Below are 23,452 nucleotides of genomic sequence, written 5' to 3'. Positions count from 1 at the left end.
TCCTTTTACATTACATGATGTCTTGGCTGCAATCCTTTGCATTTTCAAGGCAAGCTTTAGGCTGAAAATATTAAGTTGAATACTTTGAAAAGCACTGAATGCTTTGAAAAGCATTCTCACACACATGTAAAATATCGCAGGCCTAAAATCCACCAGTCATAAGTATCTCCTACTGAAATCAGTTGGACTTGCTTAAGTAACTTGGATTCAAAGATGAGATCCATGAGTCTAGGCATAGTATTCCCATATGTAGGGTAGGTGTCACTTCTTTTACCCATGGAATATGTGTCTGGAGTCAGAAGAGTTCTCTGCATTTTTGGAGTGGCTTTCTTGGCGTGTGGGAGAGCTGGCAATAGAAGGCAGGGACTGAACCATAATGCATTGTAGTAAAATGTAACAATGAATATTAAATCAAAATTTTGATCAACTGTCTCATCTTCTTTTAACCTCTATTTTGTCTTAAGAGTGATGAATCTGAAGAGGATGAACCTTGTGCAATAAGCACCAAATGGACTTATGAGAAATGTAGTCGGAGATGGTCTCGGTTAGAATGCTCGGAAGGTTCTGGTACACCAGCCTTTGACGGTCTCAGACTTAAATGCTCTGGCAGTGGGGATATAGCCTTTTCTGATCAAGGGGAGCGAAATGACGAGTCTTCAATTCACAGTTCTAGTAGCGGGGATAGTGATTTAATCAGCTTTCCAAAGACGTTTGAGGAAGTTGAGATGAGCAGGAGTTCTTCAACATGCTCCTCAAATATATTGGCATCTCATGACTCTACCTTCAGTTGCTCTTCTTCACCTAGTGAAACCTTGAACATAATTAGTGAGGACAAGCTCTTGGATAAGCCACTGCACAGAAAGGGAAGGAGTTTCTTAAAGAGAATGGAGAAGCTGCGCCTGCGAAGCAGCAGTTTGAAGAGAGAAGCACATTCAAAGGCCAAGCCCATTATTAGCGAGCCTATTCTTATAGAGGGACTAAATGAAGAAAAGCTGAAAACTTTCAATTGCGTAAGTATTTCTGACGTGTCTGAGAGTCAGCTGATGCAGCAGTCTTATTCCTCACAGACCTGCAGCAGTAGCAGCCAGTCTGAAAACAGCAGCACTGTGAGCACGCCGAGCCCCATTATCAAAATGAGGAGACACAGTAAAAGAGAAGGAATGTATGGAGAAGAATTTGATTCCAGCAAGTTTTCCTTGTGGAATTATATTTCGGAGCATAACGAGATACATTTGCACAAGAACAAAGTGTTTCAAGTACCTCAAGGCCATAAACCTGGGACTTTCCCCAAAGCCCTTACATACAGCCTCTTGTCTCCAATGGACAACACTTCTGTGAACTGGAGAACTGGGAGTTTTCATGGGTGTAGGAGGAACAGGGTTCAAATGGGTTCTCAGGAGCCTGAAACGCCACCTGGCTCCCTTTCATTGATGGATAACAGACTGAGCATATATGACAATGTGCCAGGCAATCATCTAAACAAAATGGATACACCAGAGGTTGGTGATGATGATGTTTTTACAGAGCTAGACAGTGTTATGGAGCATGTCAATGGACTCAGGAAGTTGGTCAGTCAGTGGACAGAGAAATTCTCTGATGATGGGGACTCCGACTCTGCCAGTCCTTCCAACCAGTCCATCTCTCCTTGCCCATCATCCCCTAAAGAGATCCGTCTTGAGACTGAAAAGCATTCAGAAGGGAAATTGCCAGAATTGTCAGTTACTGACAGTGAAGGGAACTGCAATGAACGTGGCCTCACAGAACTGGCATATGTAACAGAATCGAGGATGAGACGGACATTGGCACATTCTATCAGGTCAGCTATATACTGGTTGAAGTGGCAAAGAATTAAAAATGAAATTTGGCTGGGGTTGTCATTGTAAGGGGTTAATCAGTTGAGCTTAAAGCAGTGTAGCATAAACTTAAGCTGAAGTAATGATTTAATAGTGAAGATAATCTGGCTGAATAACTTGAGGTTTTGATTCTTGAATGCCGCAGAACTTGGTCTCTAAAGTACAGTGTTCTACCTTTCACAAGGTATTTTGAAATTCATAGTGATTTTCTGTGGGTGTGCAGCTTTAGAGAGACAATAGTAATACTGAAGAGCACTGAAACAAATGTGGTTTTTTTTCTCTTTAGACATGTGAGGAGACAATGGTCTACTGAGGAAGGCACAAATTTGGAAAGTCTTTCTCAGCAAATTGACTGCCAGTCAGCTGCCCACCTAAATCGATTGCAGAAGCTTGCTTTGTTAAAATTGACTACTTTAATGGACAAATACTCTCCTTCCAGCAAGCAAGGATGGAACTGGTAAGTTAGAATGAAGTGGAAGTGTTTCTGAAGTGAAAGAACTACCTTAGTCTTGAATTGGAAATTGAGCCTGACCCTATATGCTGATTTTCAGAGCGAATCCCTCCAAAGGAAACTTACAAAAGACAATTAGCTTCATATACATAAGCAGGAACATGGTGCTTTCAATTGATTTACAGTACCAGTCCACTTGCAATGCTTCTAGTACAGGACCCCAATGATTTCCCTTTTACTTATCCCATCTGTGACCCTTACTGCTATCCACCAACCAGAGCTGTTCTCGAGCTGTATGCCTCCTTCCCCCGCCCACTTCATTTCATGTTCTAGATGGTTCAGTTCCTCAAGTCTGTGAAACTTCTGCTGTAATTGCAGAAATATTTTAGACTTTTAGCAGCACTTCCTTTCAGGTAATGATTAGACTTGTCTTGACTTTCTGTCTTGTGTAATGGGCAGTAATTCATCAGGTCATGGAGCTAGTTCTAAACATATATCTTCTGATGGTCTCAGCTGGTCTCAGAACTGTATGCAGGTAGGATGGAGGTGTGCCCAAATGCTTCTCTGTCTCCTTCTGATAACCTCTGATTGCATTAGCAATCAAAACTCAGTCAGTGGCATAAATTTCAGAAAATGTATTCTGGTCCTCAAGGCATCTGTAGGAAGTTGCCTGTATGTAATTCTCTCATCATAGTGTCGCTGTTTCTCTGGCTAACCAGGTAGAACTCTCTACAGAATCTTCAGTATGTTTATGCTGATGTTTTTGCTTACAAACAAGTATATTGGGGTTTGCAAAATTTGGGGGAATAAATTGGCTGAGGATTGCAATAGAAGAAGGGCAGCAGGAGATAAAAAGCAGGAAACTGGAGGGCGGATAGCTATGCAATAAGTAGCTGTACTTCAGCTTAAAGAAACTGGTATTTCATATTTGAACAGTATCTTGTTTGGCATAACAAATACTAAAGTAAAACTTCTATTGGGATGCCACATGGCTAGCATTGGCAGATGCAGCAGCTCCAATGGTATGTTTCTTTTTCCATTGCTTTGGTAAATACTGCTTTCCTTTCAAACTAATAAGGGTTAGAATTGTTAATTGTGTCCTCCTGATACTTTTTGTATTCTATAAATGAATTCAGTGTATCTACCCCACCTGCCTGATATGCATACCCAGCTCAGGGCATAAATCTGCATAAGCAAATGAATTCTGTATTTTCAGGACTGTTCCAAAGTTCATCAGAAAAACAAAAGCACCAGACTATAAGGATAAAAATGTATTTGGAGTACCGCTGCTGTTAAATGTGCAGAGAACAAGTCATCCTATTCCAAAGAGCATACTCCAAGCCATGGACTACTTAAGAGACCATTTTCTTGATCAGGTATCAGTATGAAAGTTTATACTGTATTAAATAGGAAAAAGCCTTTCTGTTACTAATATGAGCAAATGTCTTATAATATTTCCCCTTGTGGTGGTTCTTCCACCCCTTCAAAACTTACCGTATTTTTCGCACCATAGGACGCACTTTTTCCCCTCCAAAAATGAAGGGGAAATGTGTGTGCGTCCTATGGTGCGAATGCAGGCTTTCGCTGAAGCCTGGAGAGCGAGAGGCATCGGTGCGCACCGACCCCTCTCACTCTCCAGGCTTCAGGAAGCTATCCGCAAGCCTTGCAAGCCCGGCGGGAGTTCCCGCGGGCTCACAAGGCTTGCGGGCAGCAGCCTGCAGCCCCGGCGAGTGTCCGCAAGCCTTGCGCGCCCGGCGGGAGGTCCCGCCGAGCGCGTGAGGCTTGGGGCAGCAGCCTGTCGCCCGAAGCACGGGGAGCCCTCTGGAGGGCTCTCCGTGCTTCGGGCAAGTGTCTGCAAGCCTTGCGCGCCCGGCGGGAGGTCCCGACGGGCGCGCGAGGCTTGGGGCGGCAGCCTGTCACCCGAAGCACGGGGAGCCTTCCGGAGGGATCTCCGTGCTTCGGGCGAGTGTCTGCAAGCCTTGCGCGCCCGGTGGGAGGTCCCGACGGGCGCGCGAGGCTTGGGGCGGCAGCCTGTCACCCGAAGCACGGGGAGCCCTCCAGAAGGCTCCCCGTGCTTCGGGCGAGTGTCTGCAAGCCTTGCGCGCCCGGCGGGAGGTCCCGACGGGCGCGCGAGGCTTGGGGCGGCAGCCTGTCACCCGAAGCACGGGGAGCCTTCCGGAGGGATCTCCGTGCTTCGGGCGAGTGTCTGCAAGCCTTGCGCGCCCGGCGGGAGGTCCCGACGGGCGCGCGAGGCTTGGGGCGGCAGCCTGTCACCCGAAGCACGGGGAGCCTTCCAGAGGGATCTCCGTGCCTCGGGCGAGTGTCTGCAAGCCTTGCGCGCCCGGCGGGAGGTCCCGACGGGCGCGCGAGGCTTGGGGCGGCAGCCTGTCACCCGAAGCACGGGGAGCCCTCCGGAGGGCTCCCGTGCTTCGGGCGAGTGTTCGCAAGGCTTGGGGCGGCAGCCGCGGCTGGGGGGGGAATAAATTTTTTTTATTCATTCCCCCCCCCAAAAAAACGAGGTGCGTCCTATGGGCCGGTGCGCCCTATAGAACGAAAAATACGGTAAGCAGTTTTCTTTAAATGGGGTAAAGCTTTATTTTACTCACAAAACACTCATTATCTCCATATACTTGCAACAATTTCTTATGCTGAATTTATGAAGCTTTGCTCATAATTTTTCATGGCCCTGGCCGGCTCTCAGCCCTCTATTTATTAGAGCCTCTTATTCTGATTTTGTGTACGTACACACATATGCCAATAACATTCGATGTGTTTGGCTTGGTATAGCTGCAAATTCCTTATTTTGGTGGGGTTGGGGGACCCCTGAGTTTACTGTTCTAATGGTCTGGAATGCTTATGTGCTGGAAACAAAAACAAAAAACAAAAAAAGGGATACAAGACGAGGGGTTGGGGCAGAGTAACACTGGGACTGCTGAGGCAGACATTTTCATCACTCAGAGCCTGCATTATCAAGCAACAACTTGCTTGTAGGTGACTGCCATCATAGTCCAGACACCATAAACACTTTATGTTTAGCTCTTTAGCACTTTACATCACCTCCAACCTGCTGAGTGACAATATAGTGTGTACAATACTGCAGATGAAAGGGTCTGTACATGTAACAAGGAGAGATTAAAGATGCATTATCAACATTCTTTTTACATTTTCAAACGAAATAATCTCTCCCCACCCCCGTTTCTTTTATTGCACATATATCAAAGTGCCTTTGAACATAGTACAATCAAAAGTGCCTAGAAAGCTTGTGGATATGTAACCACATTAAGAGTTCCATGCCACAGCCAGAGTCAAAGGACATTATTCTGCAGATTAAATGTTTACTCTTTTTGTTGTTGTTTTTCATAGGTTGGCCTTTTCAGGAAATCTGGTGTGAAATCCAGGATCCTTTCCTTAAGGGAAATGAATGAAAATGACCCAAACAATGTAACTTATGAGGGACAGTCAGCATTTGATGTGGCAGACATGGTGAAGCAGTATTTCCGAGACCTTCCGGAACCTATATTCACCAGCAAGCTCTGCGAATCCTTCCTCCATATCTACCAATGTACGTACCTGCTGTTGTTTTAATTCTGGTTGGCTATTTTAGACATTGATTTTATAAGTGGAATGTAATTTTGCTTTGTTAGTTTAAGTGTGCCTGATGCTACTTAGTTTGATTATCAATTAATTCAGTTTCTTAAGTCAGAGGTCAAGGGACAAATGATGTAGGAATATATTTTTCTTTCTTTAAAATAGTCTCTAAGATGAGCCTTCTTCTTCTTCTTCTTCTTCTTCTTCTTCTTCTTCTTCTTCTTCTTCTTCTTCTTCTTCTTAAAATTTGTATACCACCATATACATGTAGATCTCAGGGCAATTCACAACATAAAATTGCAATATAAAAACACAGAATACATAATAAAAATACAAACAAAGACAACCCAATAATCCCCTCTACTGCAACACATTTAAAGGGCACCAGATGTCAGCTCAAAGCCTGGTTATAGAGGAATGTTGTGTGCCTGATGCCTAAAGATGTGTAATGTAGGCATCAGCCAAACCTCCCTGGAGAGAGCACTCCACAAACATGGAGCTGTTCAGAAAAAGCCTGTTTGGTATGTGTGTTTAAGTTTCTTCCCTACTGTATTAAAAGTAAATGGAAACTACATTGTACTCAAATAATAAATGTCAACTCTTTCTGTAAGAAGATACCCTAGTTCCTGATCTTGGCTTCCATCTTTTCCCCCTCTCTAGATCTGCCAAAAGATCAGCAGTTTTGTGCTGTCCAAGCTGCTGTTCTTCTGCTTCCAGATGAAAACCGAGAAGCTTTGAAAACACTGCTATTCTTTCTCAGAGATGTAGTGGCTTTTGTGGAGGAAAACCAGATGACTCCAACCAACATTGCTGTTTGTCTAGCACCATCCTTGTTTCACCTTAATACCCTGAGGAGAGAGAGTTCCTCATCGTCTAGGTATTTTTGCGTGAACAATACTTGATTGCTGATGAGCAGTGAAGGAAAATACATTGTACAAATGTAAAGGTGCTTCAAGTCAAGTCACCTTTTTATATGGCATAAGCACAGTATTGCCTTTTTACTTGCTTACGGTGGTCATTTCTTTCAAGTGTAGGTTTCTTTTAGCCAATTTGTGCTGCTTTAGCTGAGTTCAGGTACAAATCATAGGTCTGTGAGGGTTGGAATTCACCTTATTTCAGATGTTAACAACTGTTAATGGCTGTTAATTGAATATGGCTGTCCTTTTTAATCATGGTGTGATTTAAAAAAGAGTTAGCACTGCCAGAATGGACAGTAGATAGAGAAAATATCCCCTGTACTGTTTGGATATTTGGTGAGTAGCTGCCTAAGGATAGCTAAAGGATTTTATATCACCTGTTAATATTTAAAAATCATAGTAGTGCTGATTGTTAGGGAACAAAAATAAGTAGATCAAGAATGGGAAACCTGTGGTCCTCTAGGTGTTGGTGGAATTCAACTCCCATCAGCCCCAGACAGCCTTGTTAATGGCCAGGAATGATGGGAACTTCAGTTGCCTCAACATTTGGAGGACCACAGGTCCCCCCCCCCAGTAGTTTGAAAGCTTTTTCTCTGAGAAAAAAATCATTTCCTGACAATAGTTAGTGTATGTTGACCTCCATTTAAACGTTGGTTTCTTGCAGAGGGGTGAGTGTGGGGGGTTTTGCTTATGGCTATTCCAGACATTCTTACTCTGGAGGACCTTTTAGCTTTATTATACTCATCAAGTTAACCAGCGATAAGCACTATACTGTCCTTCTCTGAATGTATGTACTTTCCTAAGATGCTGTTATTATATTACCTCATTAGTATAGCAGCGCTTCAGTGTAGCTTCATGCCATACATGGCTCGATAACGCAATAACACAGTGGTCCTGGGCCAATTACTTCCTGGGCCAGTATGCTCCCACCTTTTAAAAGAGGTAGCGCAGGGGTGGGAAGTAGCGACATAACTGGCGGCTCCCACAAGAGATTTGTGACCAGAGTAGCGGGGGAAGCAACCCCATGGTGAATTAACAGCACAAAACGGGATATTGGACTGCATCCCTCAGGGCTATACTTCCAACATAACATTTCTGTAGAGGCAACCAGAAAAAGGCAGACTTTTTTAAAAATAAATATGGGGGTAGCTTTGGATCAGCCTGAAAAGACCAGGGTGGTTTAGCAGAGACATACATCTCAAAGAGGCTTTCAAGAAGTGAATGAATCTCAGTTTACTGATCCCCATATATACCTAAAGTGTAACTTTTTCATCTCTGCTACAGTGAGATGTAGACGTTGTCTCTGCATTTGGGGAGCTTGCCTATCCCCATATGCAGCAATCCCCACAGTCATTTAGAAAGTTGACTGGGAGTCAGGTTTAAAATCGTAGAAAAATAGTACTGTGGATACAGAAAGTTGCATCAGTACCATCACTGTACCAGAGGCCTGTTCATGATGAAATGCATATACAGTCATACCTCGGGTTAAAGTCACTTCAGGTTAAATCTTTTCAGGTTGCGTCCCGCGGTGACCTGGAAGTAATGGAACGGGTTACATCTGGGTTTTGCTGCTCGCGCATGCGCAGATGCTCAAAATGATGTCACATGCATGCACGGAAGCAGCGAATCACGACGCGCAGATGCGGGTTGTGTTCTGCTCAGGATGTGAACAGGGCTCCGGAACAGACCCCGTTCGCATCCAGAGGTACCTCGGTACTAATAGGAAAAACTGTACTTGAGCAAGAAGCATTCTTTAGATTGTGTGAGTTGAATGTCTGTGGCATGTTAATGCCATTAAGGGTGCAAATTCTATTTCATGAGTGGGGGTGGGAAGCTTGAAAAAGTATCTGCATGTTTTAGGATGATAGCTCAATCTTTGAGAGAGGTGAAGAGAGGTAAAGCATGTGAAGAATGTGCTTTTAAGAAGAGTACGCATCCCAGATGCGTATCAGGCTATAAAACAAGTCCTGTGATGCTCAGCATTCCCCAGAGAGAGAGAGAGGAATCTAGAACTGAGATGATGACAGCATTGTCAGTCATAAGAGAGTGAACACATAATCACAGCCAAGAATGTGTCAGAAGAATTGATTGCAAAATAAAATGCTAAATTCTTAATTCCAGGTGAAGAAACTTATATTTTGGAAGTTTAGAACTTTTAGAGGAGGAGGCCTCTGCCATCAGACTTTGCTTTGAGCTCTGCACTGCAGCAGGAGCAGCTATCTTAAGAAAAGAGGGAGTGCTTGTCTTTTCTCCCTCTCCCCACCCCACCTCATTGTTTTAACAGCAAGGTTGCTTTGAACGGGAAATTTGGATAATAAATTTGCTAATATTTTACTTTCAGTGTTGGGACTTCAAAAGGACCTAATCTTTGGCTTCAAGGATTAAAGTCAAGCATCTTTATCTAACAACCTCTTTTAAAAACCATTCACAAAGAATTTTCCAAGATAAAGCTATTAGAGATGAATGCCAGGCTCTTGGCAATCCTAATCTTGGCATGATGCCACAAATAAGCTTAAAATATGAATTAATGCTCTTTGGCAAAGCATTTGGAGCTCTTAAATAATGTGATTGGCTTTCCCTTAGACTTTCTGGGCCAGCCTTTAATTAAACACGTCTAATGATAATAGGCAAATCAATGAGAGCTTTGTGTGCGCCTTTGAATGAAATGTACCTGACCAGGATTGGTTTAAGCATACTCACTTAACAGGACTCATTACAATTAAAACGTCTATTTTTTAAATATATTTTATTAACATTTCCAACATGAGTAATAAGCACAGAGCAGAGAGTAAACTGTAGCTCGTGCACTTCAAAAGAAATAATCACATCCAGTAACAAGAAAATTTGATATAGTAACAGAGATAATAGTGGTTACAATTGAATAAGAAGTCCAACTGGATACCAAGAGAGTCTGTCCAAAACAATGTGTGTACATTTGGTGGTGAAGGTTTCTTCCTCATAATTATGACTGGAACTACAAATTTGAACATTGGACAGAACACTCCCTTGGGAAGTACTTTATATCCTATGCTGTATTTCTCAATTACCTACTTCTCAATGAGGTAGTACTCCTTGTGTCTGAACTACAAGAAGGGGCTTGTGAGATTAACAGTCTTCCTGTCTCTTGTGATGTTTGGGAAAATTAGTGTTGTGCAACAAATGTCAAAAATATGGCAGGTGAGTGCACAGGACACTAACCTGCTCCATACATAATGCTAAGGTACGGTTTGTGTTTTTACCAAACTGTGTGTAAAAATTGCTTAGTGTTATGTGGTAGAACAACCTTCGGTTAACATTCACCATAGTTTATAAACCATAGTTGAAGCTGAAATGTCTGACAGATAATCCCTTAATCCATGGTTCATTATGTCACAGAATAATTAAAAGCACCAAAAAAAGCAACTGAGCCATTTGAGTTACAGTGGTACCTCGGGTTAAGAACTTAATTCGTTCCGGAGGTCTGTTCTTAACCTGAAACTTTTCTTAACCTGAGGTACCACTTTAGCTAATGGGGCCTCCCGCTGCCACTGCTGCGCGATTTCTGTTCTCATCCTGAAGCAAAGTTCTTAACCCAAGGTACTATTTCTGGGTTAGCAGAGTCTGTAACCTGAAGCGTCTGTAACCTGAGGTACCACTGTATTTGAATTTTTGGCCATTCTTCACTTGTGGCTGTGCAGCTCATTGGGCAGTGACAGCTCCATGACCATAGTTGAGGGAGTTCAGGTTAACCTTTGGTTAACATTAAAAATGAACCACAAACCTTAGATATTGAGAGACCGCTTACAATACTTAATAAACCATAGTAAGCTATGAGGCTTGGTTCACATACAGCGACAAGCCATGGTTTAATAAAACATTTTTTTTCCTTGGAAGAAATTCAGTGTTGTGCTTTGGCAATAATTTCATCAGCACAAGCTGTTCAGCTTGCTGGATAGGATGATCCTCCCTCTCTTCTTCCTGCACACTTTTCTGGGGGGTATTTTAAGGACCCACCCCGAGCCAGTCTTGCGAGGGCCCTGGAGGGGGAGAGGGGGAACCTTTGTGTGGGCTTCTGATAGCAGGACTATTTAGTTGAACTCTGTCCTCTGAAGTATGTTCTGTTTTCCATTGCTCTTGCCTCCATTCATTTGTAGTTTGGTGAGCTTTGGTGTGAAGTTGTTAAACAAACTATGGTTAAGAAAGTATACTGGGTTCATATATGACACCAAGCCATACTTAAAACAAACCAAAGTTTGTAAGCCAACAGCAAACCATGGCTTCAGTTCATGGTTTATTGGACTGCATATAAGCTGCTGGGCAGGGTTAAACATACTAACATTGTTTAATAAACCATGGTTTAGCATTATGTGCAAACTATCTTTTGAGATGCAGCCTTCAGGGGTCCTGCCCAACCTATTATCTGTTAATTTTTAGATTGTTGGTGAAGATTATCTTATACTAGAGGGCTGTCACTGCATGCCACAGAACCAGGAGCAGTTATTTTACATTTCTATCCCTCCCTTTCACCTACAGTCTGAAGTGATAGTGTCCTTTAGCAGCTACATTGTGTGATTTGAATGCCCTTTGTATTCTTCTCCTTAGGTCAAGCCAGAGGAAGCACAGTACAGGAAAACCTGACCAGAGAGACCTGAGTGAGAACCTGGCTGCAACTCAAGGCTTGGCCCATATGATAATGGAGTGCAACAGACTCTTTCAGGTAAGTTGCTTTCATCAGGAAGAATCACTGCTTAACTTCATTGGCATCCTCCATCCCTCATGCTGCTTAGAAACTTGTGTAGTGGATACTTTGTTGGTTTGAAATCAGAACAGCAGCCCTTTTCATTGTTGGCAATAATGAAAAGCAGATGTTGGACCAACTCTTAATTGGTATTCATTAGTATACCTCTCTAAACAAGCAAAATTTACTTTCTCTTAGTTCCTTGATAGCAAAGGAAACAGTTTGCATTTTTATTTTGAGCTAGCTTGCTGGTGACAGCAAGTGCCTGGCTATTTTGATTCTTTGATTTGCTACTTTCTGCCACCCTTGGTTTCTTCTTGGCTTATGCTAAATATGGGCTTAGAAATGCCTTATGGTGTGGATGTGACTCAGTCTGTCCTTTTTTGAGGGGCAGCACCCATGTTAAGCATGAAACCAACAGAATACCACTTTCTACGTTGATCTAAAAAGTTGTTAATGATGAGGGAGAAGTGTGAGTTTTCCAGTCTCTTGTTTGAGCACAGCATGACCTTGGTTATGCCCATTTAGTCCTGACTTGTAGGCCCACTGGAATCTCTTCTTCCTGCATTACGTTGTTTGCATCTTGTGTGTGGGAGTTTGACCTGCTTAGCGTGAGGCCAAAGCTGGGAAGGGTGAAGAATGTGTGGCATTTGGGCCTTCTGACCACTCCTCTTGGCAGCACTTGAGCAGATATGAACTAGTGCCAAGATGCCCTTCCACTCTGGCATTGAAATTACTTGTTGGAAAGGCCTGGTGAACAGGGCTTTCGTGCATGAGGCAGGAGAGTGGCTTTTAATCAATTGAGATGTTCCAGTCATTCTTGCTTCCTCCCTTGTCTTTGACCTTGTTTTGTGGCATGAAGTGTGTGGGAAAGGGATAAAAAAAACAACAGAAAAGCAAGAAGGGGAGGGTGGGGAGGAAACTGCAGAGAAAAGATGGGAGGGAGAGGCCACTGACTATTTGTGCAGCCTGCTGGGCCAAAATTAGACTCAATAGTTCAGGCTAAATGTTAGTGCGAACTTTTTCTGCTTTGGCACAGGGAGCTGGCAGTGACTTTGTTAAGAGCTAGGAGCAAAGCCCCAAAGAGTGCAAAGGTTGATACACTATTTGTTCAGCCTCACTTTTTGGAGAACGGCAGCTTAGGTTGCTTCAAATAAGTGTTTTATATGTATCTGTGTGGTTCCCACAAACTGAGTACTCAAAAATCCTTTCCTCCCTTTTTGTCTTAAGTTATGTGTTTGATTCATACATAACTGTAGAAGCGCTATATTGTAGCATTCAGCATCAAAAAACCACATTCCCACTCTGCTTGCGCCTTGATGGGTGACTGTGTGACAATTGTGTGTATACTGTTCTTGAGCTGCTTTACAGGAAGCCTGGGATAAAAGTGTAATAAATACAGTGGAATATATTGGGATATCCATTTCTTATGACCTATGCTTCCTAGCAACTAATTTCTAGTATTCTTCTGCAGATTCCTGACTACTGTTTGGATCACAGTTATGAAAATTTACATGATCAAACTATCTCCAGTGAAGTAGATCCACACCAAACCTCCTTAGCAAAGCACTGTAACACAGTGGTCTCCCTGGAGCGCTCCATGCAGGACTTGCTCCGAGATGCCAAGGAAAAATTCAAGAACTGGGTTACTTGCTCCACCTTAGAAGGAGTGGATTCTGCATATAAAAAGGTAATTTTGGCATGAGAATGTTAATGAGGCTCAGAGTAAATGAGTTTTAAAATGACATTAATACATGTGTATTCTGTGAAAATAACCAGTTAACAGTATCTTGTCCCATTTGCAAATAACCTCCCCCTGAGAAATAGGTCACACATTAATTAGAAAAGGTATGGCATGGAGCACAAACGTACTGAAATGCCACCATAGTACTGTTTCCCAAACTGGGGGAATTTTTTTTTAAAAAATATGTGGATAGTCACTTTAGATGCTGTGATATGACATCCATAGCTAGCAGGACCAGAGGTCAGAGGTGATGGGAGTTGTAGTCCCCAAACAGCTGCAGACCCAAGTTTGGGAAACCATGTCTTAATGGATTGAGGGACCATGTTGACTCCAATTCCAGGGGTTCTACAGCCATTGGATCCCAGGTTGCTTTTGGCAGACTCAAATCATTTCCTCATGGATTAACTGTCTTCTAAGGTGGATGATAACTACTTGGTCCGGGTATGGAAAGCTTCAGCTGAAATTGATGCTGCCCCTAAAGTGGTTCTATATCGGATACTGATGGAACAGCACCTTTGGAACCCAAACCTTCAACAAACAAGAGTCCTAGAAATCTTAGATGATGAAACAGACATTTACCACTATGCAACGGAGAGCATGTCTCCACTTCCTCCACGAGAATATGTGGTTCTAAGGTAAGGAATCTACAATATTCCTGTCTCTGCCATCTGCTGTAATTATGAGATGAGCTGCAGCAGAGGTAATGACTTGACTTAACCTTAGTTGAATATTATTTTTATACATACAGCTGAATACCTTGATCATGTGCAGAGCCTGGAAGTTGATGTAAATGAGCTGTTACAGTTGATAGCATGGTTTCAGTTCATAAGCATAATGGCATATTGATGATAGCCAATGAGATTATTGATTTGACCTTTTGTTTCCAGGACTTGGCGGACTGATCCTCAAAGCAGCACATGCATATTAGCAGCTACCTCAATAGACTGTGAAGGTGTTACCATGACGGGGATCTTGGGTCAGGTCCTACTTTGTCAGTATCTTATAGAAGTAGTCGGCACTCAGAAATCCAAAGTCACACATGTCTGTCGAACAGATACCAGGTATCTATATTTATTTTATTTAGAGTGGCTTGACATAATAGATTAGGTTCCAAGTGCAATAAAGGTCAAGGGCTTGCTAGAGGAATAAGATTCACGTATGAAAAACTGGCATTCGGTTTGTGAATTGGCTGGCCGCTTGTTATACGTCACTGCACAGATTGTTTTGCCCACTGCTACAGCTGTTTTTTCAGATGTACAGAAATGTGATAGAAGCTTTGATTGCAGTCTTTTTAGTTAATAATGATTAAGTTCTTCTTTAATGGCCACATGTGCTTCAGGTGTGTGTTGTAAACATGCAGTCAATACAGTGGTACCTCTGGATGCAAACGGGATCTGTTCCGGAGCCCCGTTTGTATCCTGAGTAGAGCGTAACCCGCGACTGCGTGTGATGTCATTTTGAGCGCATGCGCAAGCGGCGAAACCCGGAAGTAATGTGCCCCGTTACTTCCAGGTCCCCGCAGAGCGCAACCCTTAAATACTTACCTCGGGTTGAAATAGCTTCAGGTTATGACTAGTTTTATAGCACTGGTGGTGGAGGAGGAATGCCTAAAATGGAGGGTGGATTTAAGTGTTGCACTAATAGCATTTCTGCTTGCCAGATGGAACAATCTGTACTCTCCTCCTCCCCCTGTTCTGTGGGTTCCCCAGAGAGATTTTGGGGGAGACATGGGGTGGAAACCCTTGTTGGAAAGCACTTTGCTGGAAAGCACAGTTAGCTCAACCTGGCTCAATAGTCGGGAAGAGAAATCTTTTAAGACTTTAGTTTTTTTAACAGGCTGTTTCCTTTATTGGCAGGGGCCGCACAACTGAATGGTACAACAGGGCTTTTGGTCACATGTGTGCTGCAGAACTGGTAAGGATTAGAGAGTCCTTTAAAACTTCATCATACTGAGAGCAAGCCAAAGATGACATGGTGCTTTTGGAAGTTAAATAAAATGTGTGGTGTCCAAAGCTGAAGTTTACTAGACTTCATTATCATAATTGAAGCATTCTAGAACTGTAAAGACATTTTTATGCATTTTATAATGTTACTGCTTTTTTATTAAAAAAATTCTACTGAGAAAATTAAATTGTTCAATATTACGTATCAAAATAAGTTATTGAAAAATGAACATCTTGATGTTCTAATAATGTATAAAGATGAGATTTTATTTCCCCCCAGATGCTTTTTAAACTAAAAATGTGAGAACAAATGTATAATATTTTAGCAGTGCTATTTGACTAAAGAAAACTCCGCACCTGTGATGTCTTTTTCTGTTTTTAGCATTCTAAACTATTAGGAATATAATGATCATATAGGAAGCTATGCTGTATTTATTGGTTACAGACATTTGTACTTTCTACAGTCAAGAAACAATCAGAAAAAGGGCTTCTTTTTTCAGTGGAACTGTGTGTTCCAGCACCTCTCAGCTGGGCCCCGGAAGTGGGTGGGGGTGAGAAACTTGACCTGCACCTTTTATGGCCTCCAGAAAATTGCAGGAGGCCTGTGCGGAGGTTCTTCAGCCTTCTAGCTGGCAGGGGGAAGCCATTTGTGTGAGGTGGGGGCCTTGTTAAACTGTTCCACTGAGGTGCAGGCAGCTGCGCCCCTCAGCGGAACAGTTTCAAGAAGGCGCCCACCTGTGCTCAGCTGCCTTTGCACAGGCAGGCAGTTGGGACACCTCTTGCTCCACAGGTGGCCTCTGTGTGAAAGCAGTTGAGGCAGCCCCACCAACAGAGCAGCCTCTGGCTTGGGAAGACACATATTTTGAACTTCAATTTGCAGTACACTGCTGTTTTGGAAATGGAAAAAAGGGTTGTGGGGGTGGGAGGGAAAAGATAATATATTGATACTACTGGTACTTCCAGAATATATATGATACTTTTAAGTCTGTACATTCATTGCATTTCCTAAAATACTGTAATTTAGTGTCAATTGTGTTTATAAGCTCAGACAATATACCTTTAATAAAAAGGTTAAGCACTCAATGACTGCTTTGTTCACTAAAGGTTATTAACCACTGTGACATTTGTGGACTACGGCACTGGGAGAAATCACATTACTTCCTGCTTCTTGTGGCTCTAGACTGGAGTAGAGACAATGAAACTTCAACATTTTTATTTTTCAAATAGGCCATAATAGTCAACTAAATAGTTCATTTTTGTGTGTAGAAAAGCTATCTGAAAAGTCAACATAGTTACATTTTCTGCACCGGTTTGATTCCCAAGATGTCAAAACCTTTGGCCATAACAGCAGCTGTTGCTTCGCACAAGAGCATTCGCCACATGTTCACTTTCACTATTTTGCCTACACAAGAGACACAAAAAACAAAGTGAGATATGTTGCTATCCAGATACTAGTCAGCAGAGCCAGCTCTCTCTCTGGTCCCTTCACATTTCTGTGCAATAGTACTCCACAGTACTCTGCTACATAAATTCATCCCAAGGGGGCACGGTGGAAGCCCACTGCTTTGAAACAGTCCAATCGCACCCCAGGCTTGCAAATTAGTATGGGGGCTGCACTCACACTCTAGGACTGGTATGAAGGCTTCACCCAGCAGCACTTCCCTCAGTCACCATACCACAGAGGGACACATAGCCACCTGCAGAGCAATTTAACAAAGCTGCCACTCTGGCTCATACAAGCAGGGCACTTGATCAGCTGAGAAGCAGGCTTTCTTAAACCTGCCCACTTCCTAAACCACACCCTCTTCCTCCTTCTTGGAGGGCGGCAGCAGCAGTCTCCCCTTTTCTGGAGGGGAAACCTGGTTGTGCCACCCACCAGCTATGCCACTGTGCTGCTCAATTAAGAAAATGGTACCACTGCCCCATGCCTTGGGAATTTCAATGATTGAATCAATGGACCACTTAGTTCCAAAAAGGGAAAAGAGTAGATTCCTCTAAAATGTTTTATTCTACTCATAGAAAAACTCCCTGAATAAATTCAGGTTAAGCTGCCACAACATTTACATAAAGTGGATGTTTCTGCCCTTTGAGTTTACAAAGAACCTTGAAGATATATGACTGGGGTACCTCCCCTTACATCCATTACTCTCTCTGCCCCCCTGCAACCCTCTATACTTGTCCCTTCTCACCTTTAAAATGAACTCAACTCACCAGTTTGTCTGTCTTTTTCCACACAGTAGCAGTTGTCATAGAATTCAGTAAATGTAGTAGCCAGTTCATAGAGGTAGTCACAAAGGGTGTGCAGTAAAAGATCATCTAAAATCTTTTGCAAAATCTCAGGGAACCTCAAAATGCATTTGCCTAGTTTCCATTCCTTCTCATGGTCCAATATTATCTCCGTGTGTGTAGCTGCCTTCTGCAGTGTCTCTTCTCCAATATTGGCCAGCCTTGCTATAGATCTGCCACAAAAACAAGTCTCATATTAGACCCAATAGGAATGCAGCTGAGTCGATCTTCCAACATCGAAGTTGGAAATGCAGCAGTATCAGGTTGTAATTGTCCAATACATGTATTTAAACCTCACAAAGTCTTAAATTTAGAAGCTAGCAAGTTCTTTACCTGATTCGCGTGAAGGCATAAAGCAAATAAGCAGCAGTATTTCCTCTGTCGTCAAGCATTTTGTCAAAAGAGAAGATATAATCATTTATTCTGTTATGGGAAAGATCTGCATACTTAATGCAGCCAAAGGCAACTGAGGTCTGGGCTGCCTTCAGTTCTTCAGGAGTAAGAACCTGAGAGAGAAATAAAACACATATTGTGACAAGGCTGCACCACAAAACCAGGGGACAGAACTGGGGAAACCTAAACTGAACAGCAACTGAAGTGAACCCAAGGCAAACATATTCTGAACAGCTGAAATCATTTGGGCAAAAGCTTCACAGAGTATGAGACCAGCCATGGAAGTGGTAGCAATTACACAGCCCCTGGCAAGGTGACCAGTGCTTTGTACAGCTTTGGGACAATTTTACTCTGAGCAAATGAAGCTGATGCCCCATGCAGAAGCCACACACAAGCTGATCTACTAACCTGTCATTTTATCCTCTGCTGCCATCTACTGGAATGCAAATAAGATTTACTTTGTGGACCAGATAAAAAGTTCAAGCAACAGAGTTTGGGGGCGGGCGGGGCTTTTATTTTCATGTTTCAAATTCAATATTCTTAAAAAGTGAAGCTTGAAAAAGTCCAAGGCAGATATAGAGAACTTGTGGCCCTTATGGTTAAGACTGTAATGCACTCTAATATTTCTAAACATTGCCCACAGCCCCTAAAGCTGATGGGAGCTGTAATTCAATCACATATTGAAGGCCACAGACTCCCCACCCCTGGTCAAGAGCTCATGTAATCTACCTAATCCTCTGGAAGATTCCCCTGGGAAACTCTCAAATAAGCATAATGTAATAGCCAACCATGCTTTGTACACTGGTTCTGATGAGCAGAGGTACACATGCTCTCCTACAGGTGCTACTACTTTTACCTATTGTGGTAATTGACCTAATCCCCCCAAATTATATTTGGTGTTTTGCAGCACAATTGTGAATGCTGCAAGTTAGACAAATAACATGGATTCATTATTTTAACCTATTTCCATGAGAAAAATCCAAAGCTAACCTAATTCAAAAAGAAATTATCCGACCCAATCTTTCTTCTCTTTGCTTTTAAGTCACAACACTGTCACTGCAAAATAAAATGTCATATCCATGTGAATGGAAAGTTCTGCACACACACAACTGCATTATTTCAATTCTGTTACTTCTCATTTATCCTGTAATCCTAACAGGATCTAGACATCCACAGAAGACAGTGTCTGCAGTCAATACCACTGAAAACAAATCTTTCTGCTCATTTTTCCACAGACATACTTTTCATATACATTTTCAAATGTGCTTGGGTGCACATGCTTTTGGGGCTCTGTATAGTTAAGTACAGAATATATCACATGAATTTGTAGGAATGAGAATGAGCACCAACTGTCTATGCTACCATATTTCACTTCGGAGAGATTTGAACAGCTTTCTCCTAACACTAAGCAGTGAGGTCAACTCCCCAGACAAAGTTAGGGAAAAGTACTATTGGCAACACAGCAAATTCACTGCCATCATATGATGCGGTTAGGCAAATATGTGGACAGACTAACAGAGCAATCATAGCTTTAGAAAGCTGGCGTAACATGCCTATTCCAAACTTCTCCAGAAGAATTTCACTTACACTACCCTTTTGCTGACTAAATTGCACAGGGTTGCTAAGTCACATTACCCAATTCAGTAATCATCTCCTTGTTCTGTCCTACTGTCTTAAATTCTGCCAGATGAGCTCGGGTGAAGGACATAAGCTGGCATAACTGGGAAACGACAAGAACTGCTGAACTCTTAACCCCGGCAGGTCTTGGGTTTGGTTTGTGCTACAAGCCAGCAACATGCTCCCTTACAAGAACCAGATAGTAGAAGAATAAAGTCTACTTTCTTTACACTGGAAAAATGAAGCCCATTGTTACCTTATCTCTTTCCTTTTCCTTCAGTTTGTCCATTGAACGCTTAAGTCCCTCTTGAAGAAGGTCAATCAGCCGAACCGTATCTCCAGAACGGGTTTTAAATTTTTTTCTGGCAACAAAAGATGGAAATTGTGGCTTTTCTAAGTAGACAACTCATTTTAAAGTAGAAAGTTTTACTCCAGATGAAAACAGTCAAACAGTGTAATTATTGCTGGTCTTTTCACCAACATAGATACATTATCCCAGACACACACCTTGTTGCATGAAAGATACAATAAATATTTTGTTTCAGCTCAAGCACTCCATCACTGAACTACATAGATTTTATATTTGTGGCCACACTCATACCATTACAATTCAGAAGATTTATAATCCAACTAATATAGGGATACAGAATGTATTTAGATAAGGAAAAAGAGAGAGGAAAGATCACAGCCCCAGGAAGGAATGGGGACAGTCAGTTATAAAAAGGGGAAGGCAGAAGTAGCAAGTGTTCCCAAAGCAAAACAGTTTACTGCTACCTGCTCTTGAGTACTACCTAACTTGTGATTGCTACCAAAACAGATAATAATACCCATAAAAAGTGCATAATGTGTAATGGGCAGATATAGTTGCACAAATTTCCAGTTTCCAGCACAGACGGCAGAATCCTGAAATGCATATCAAGAAAGAAATTGCACAGCTGTTCTTTCATTATAATCATTAGGAACAAGGGAACAGATGTAAACCAATATATGATGTTGTAACATAACAGTGAAGCTTCCAAATGTACAACAGAGAAGCATGTATATTTGCAATGGGCCACTAGGTTGCAGTGAGGATACAATGCCATACACTTAACGAGAAAAGTGCAAAATGAAGCTCACACTGGAATAGTAATGGCTATTCTCTAAATGTGAAGTGTGCCAACAAATAAGAAAAACTCAACGAACTAATTTGGTAGATGATTTCAAGCTCAAAAGACAGAAAGAGAGTTAGGCCCAGAGAGGCACTCACAATGAGAGGTTTGGGAACCAGTAATGCAACAGATGAGTGCAGTTATTCAATAGCACAAAACATCATCCTGTTAAGTCCTATAGTAAAATTTCTGATTTCAGGAACACATTTGCTATTATCTACAAGTTATCTACATGTTGACTAGATGTGAACAATCAATACAATGCATTACATTATTCCTACATGATTATGTTAGCCCTGAGACCCACATTCACTGAAGGATTTATCTATTCTTAACATTGCAATTTTCAATAACTATAGCAATGCACAACACTCAGGATCTACAAAAGCTGCAAGGGTTGCCAAAATCTGTGTACGGAACTTAAAGAGGCACACTTTCTACCATAACTACCATGTTCCTTCCACACACACCCCCAGAAGACACTTTAGGTGGGAAATGCTCTGGAATCATTTCTGAAGCAGCACAAGGAGCTGCAGCTAGAAGGTGGGAAGCCTGGAATTTCTAATGTGCAGCCTATGGGGTGCTCTTACATAAACACAAGGATAGAAGATTTGAAGTACAAAGCCAATGCACATAAGGAGTTCCTTGGTGATCACATGACACATCTTCAAGAGAAAAGAATCCTGAGCTTTCCAGTCTGAATAGCAACACAATTCAGTCTACTGTATACTGAAGAAATTATCTGCAAACTTACTTGTCTTCTCCCAACACCACTCCAAAAGCAGCATGAGTTACTCTGGTCACTTTGGGGTCATACCAGCCGATCATCTGACCCGCTGCAAATATGGTTTGTAAGTGCACAGCCTGCAAAGCAACACATCATAAAAACAACTAATGGTAAAGCACCAGCACTAACATAATCATAGAAATGCCAAACTGGGACACTCAGGGTCATCGAGCCCAGCCCCCTGTAATGCAAACCATAACTAAAGACTCCCTGGCAGATGACATTCCAATCTCTACATGTGTTAACTTTGCTACATTAAATGAACATTCTGTAGCCGTCCTCCTTTGTAATGTTTTCTTTTGAAATATTTAAGATAGTATTTTAGTTACTGGTTAATTCTGTGACTCTGGATGCATACTTTGTATTTGACTTTCTTCAGTAATATTGTATTCTGGATAGTGTTGTTTTTAATGTTTTAATGTGCTGTAAACTACTTTGATTTTTTCCCTTTAAATATATATTTAAATACAGTGGTAACAACACCTTAAAACCCTCCAATGAAGGCATATCTACCACCTTGCAAGGTAGCCTATTCCACTTTCGAACAGCTGCTATCAGAAAGTTCTTCCTAATGTTTTATCAGGTTCTCTTTTCTTGTAATTTGAATCCACTGGTTCAAGTGCTACCCTCTGGAACAGCAGAAAACAAGCCTGCTCCATCTTCCATGTGACAGCTCTTCAGACCTCTGAAGATAGCTACAATATAATCTCTTGGTCTTCACTTCTTCAAGCTAAACATACCCAAACTTTTAACCATTCCTCTTAAGGCTTCTGCTAAACAGGGGGAAAGACCTATATAATTTGGTGGCTCCTTTTTAGCAAGCAACTTGATTGCTTCTGCCCTTTACAGTATTGTGAATAAGGTGGCTTGATCTGTAGGCTTAAAATATGGGGTGGATGTAATTTATTGTGGTTCAGAATCCTGCTTTAATACAAAGGAGAAGCAACTAGAAAGAGAAGAATACACTAGTGTGTAGTTTTAGTGTCACACAAACACTCAAAAAGCTAAAAACCTGAAAAACAAAGGACTACAAAATAAAGGTCAGTGAAGCTCACCTGTCCACTATCTACCACATAAATTATATAATCAGCTTTTTCTTCAAACAGTCTCTGTTTCAATGCTGCCAAGTCTGAGGTGTCATATGTGAACCCCCCATCAGATTTCACAATTGTCAAGGGAACGGAATACCCTGGAACAAATACAATCTTCCGACCATCATCCACTTGCACAAATCCTAAGGGTAGAAATAAATGAATGAGAAATAAGGTTTGGAAAGCAAGGTATTTTTTACACAGTAATGTACAAATAAAAACACAAATAGAAAACCTTTCAATGAAGAACACTTAACAACCAACCTATTTTGTCATGCTACAAAATGCCACAACAGCAGGTATAGAGAGTTAGAACCTACACATTATCCTGGGATGTGCTTTTCTCCATACCTACATTTGCCAAGATAACACAAATGTGGGCGCTGAGGAGAACCTGCTAGTGAGAACTGGCAGGAGGGATGAGAGTTTAAAAAGATTTTGCACCTGTCAGCTCTCTCCAGCAGAGCTCGTCCACCTCTGGGTCATTTCCTCATAGCTGGTTTCAGAGGCTGGTTAAGCAAAAGAAAACAGTAAACACAGCCTGGAGGGTGGTGGTAGTAAGGAGGGCAAGTAGTGGACTTTAGGATCTCTCCTCCTGCCGAGAGGTTCTTTCCATAAGTGCCCCTGCTGCAGCATTTGAATGTAGTTCGGTGCTCGAACATTATCTTTCCAAATGCACAGTGCCATCTTTTGAATAACCTTTCGTTCCCACTTTGCAGCACTTCCATCTGGTCCCTGGGGCCTCTACTCCTCAGCTTTCATGCTGGCTGCAGAATGAGGGGCTAGCATGGAAATTGGGGGAGCAGAAGCCAGTGTTGATTCCTGATCTGGAAGCTTTAACCTTTTGCTGCCTCCTGAGGGCCTGCCTAATCTGGATCAGCCACCTGTAATTTGCATTTGGAAGAATTTCAACT

General features: G+C 42.2%; 2 protein-coding genes across 5 annotated transcripts in view; one reads left to right on the top strand and one right to left on the bottom strand.

The window, feature by feature from the left end:
- LOC128407747 (rho GTPase-activating protein 7-like) overlaps positions 1-15,993 on the top strand; it is an 89,588-nt gene extending 73,595 nt beyond the window's left edge. For all 4 annotated transcript variants that reach the window (XM_053376511.1, XM_053376508.1, XM_053376509.1 and 1 more), the window contains exons 5-14: positions 465-1,816; positions 2,140-2,310; positions 3,521-3,680; positions 5,668-5,866; positions 6,553-6,769; positions 11,391-11,505; positions 13,001-13,216; positions 13,688-13,905; positions 14,158-14,331; positions 15,127-15,993. In XM_053376511.1, the coding sequence (XP_053232486.1) occupies positions 465-1,816; positions 2,140-2,310; positions 3,521-3,680; positions 5,668-5,866; positions 6,553-6,769; positions 11,391-11,505; positions 13,001-13,216; positions 13,688-13,905; positions 14,158-14,331; positions 15,127-15,223 (2,919 nt within the window). In that variant the 3' untranslated portion in view covers positions 15,224-15,993. The remainder of the gene's footprint in view (positions 1-464; positions 1,817-2,139; positions 2,311-3,520; positions 3,681-5,667; positions 5,867-6,552; positions 6,770-11,390; positions 11,506-13,000; positions 13,217-13,687; positions 13,906-14,157; positions 14,332-15,126) is intronic.
- A 407-nt stretch (positions 15,994-16,400) lies between these two features.
- RARS1 (arginyl-tRNA synthetase 1) overlaps positions 16,401-23,452 on the bottom strand; it is a 22,466-nt gene continuing 15,414 nt past the window's right edge. The window contains exons 10-15 of the mRNA XM_053376505.1: positions 22,503-22,681; positions 21,415-21,524; positions 19,766-19,871; positions 17,833-18,005; positions 17,425-17,672; positions 16,401-16,615 (exon numbers count right to left, since the gene is read on the bottom strand). Of these exons, the coding sequence (XP_053232480.1) occupies positions 16,506-16,615; positions 17,425-17,672; positions 17,833-18,005; positions 19,766-19,871; positions 21,415-21,524; positions 22,503-22,681 (926 nt within the window). The 3' untranslated portion in view covers positions 16,401-16,505. The remainder of the gene's footprint in view (positions 16,616-17,424; positions 17,673-17,832; positions 18,006-19,765; positions 19,872-21,414; positions 21,525-22,502; positions 22,682-23,452) is intronic.

Source organism: Podarcis raffonei, chromosome 2, assembly GCF_027172205.1.
Source record: "Podarcis raffonei isolate rPodRaf1 chromosome 2, rPodRaf1.pri, whole genome shotgun sequence".
NCBI classification, from domain to species: Eukaryota; Metazoa; Chordata; class Lepidosauria; order Squamata; family Lacertidae; genus Podarcis; species Podarcis raffonei.
This window is presented reverse-complemented; position numbering and strand designations above follow the sequence as displayed.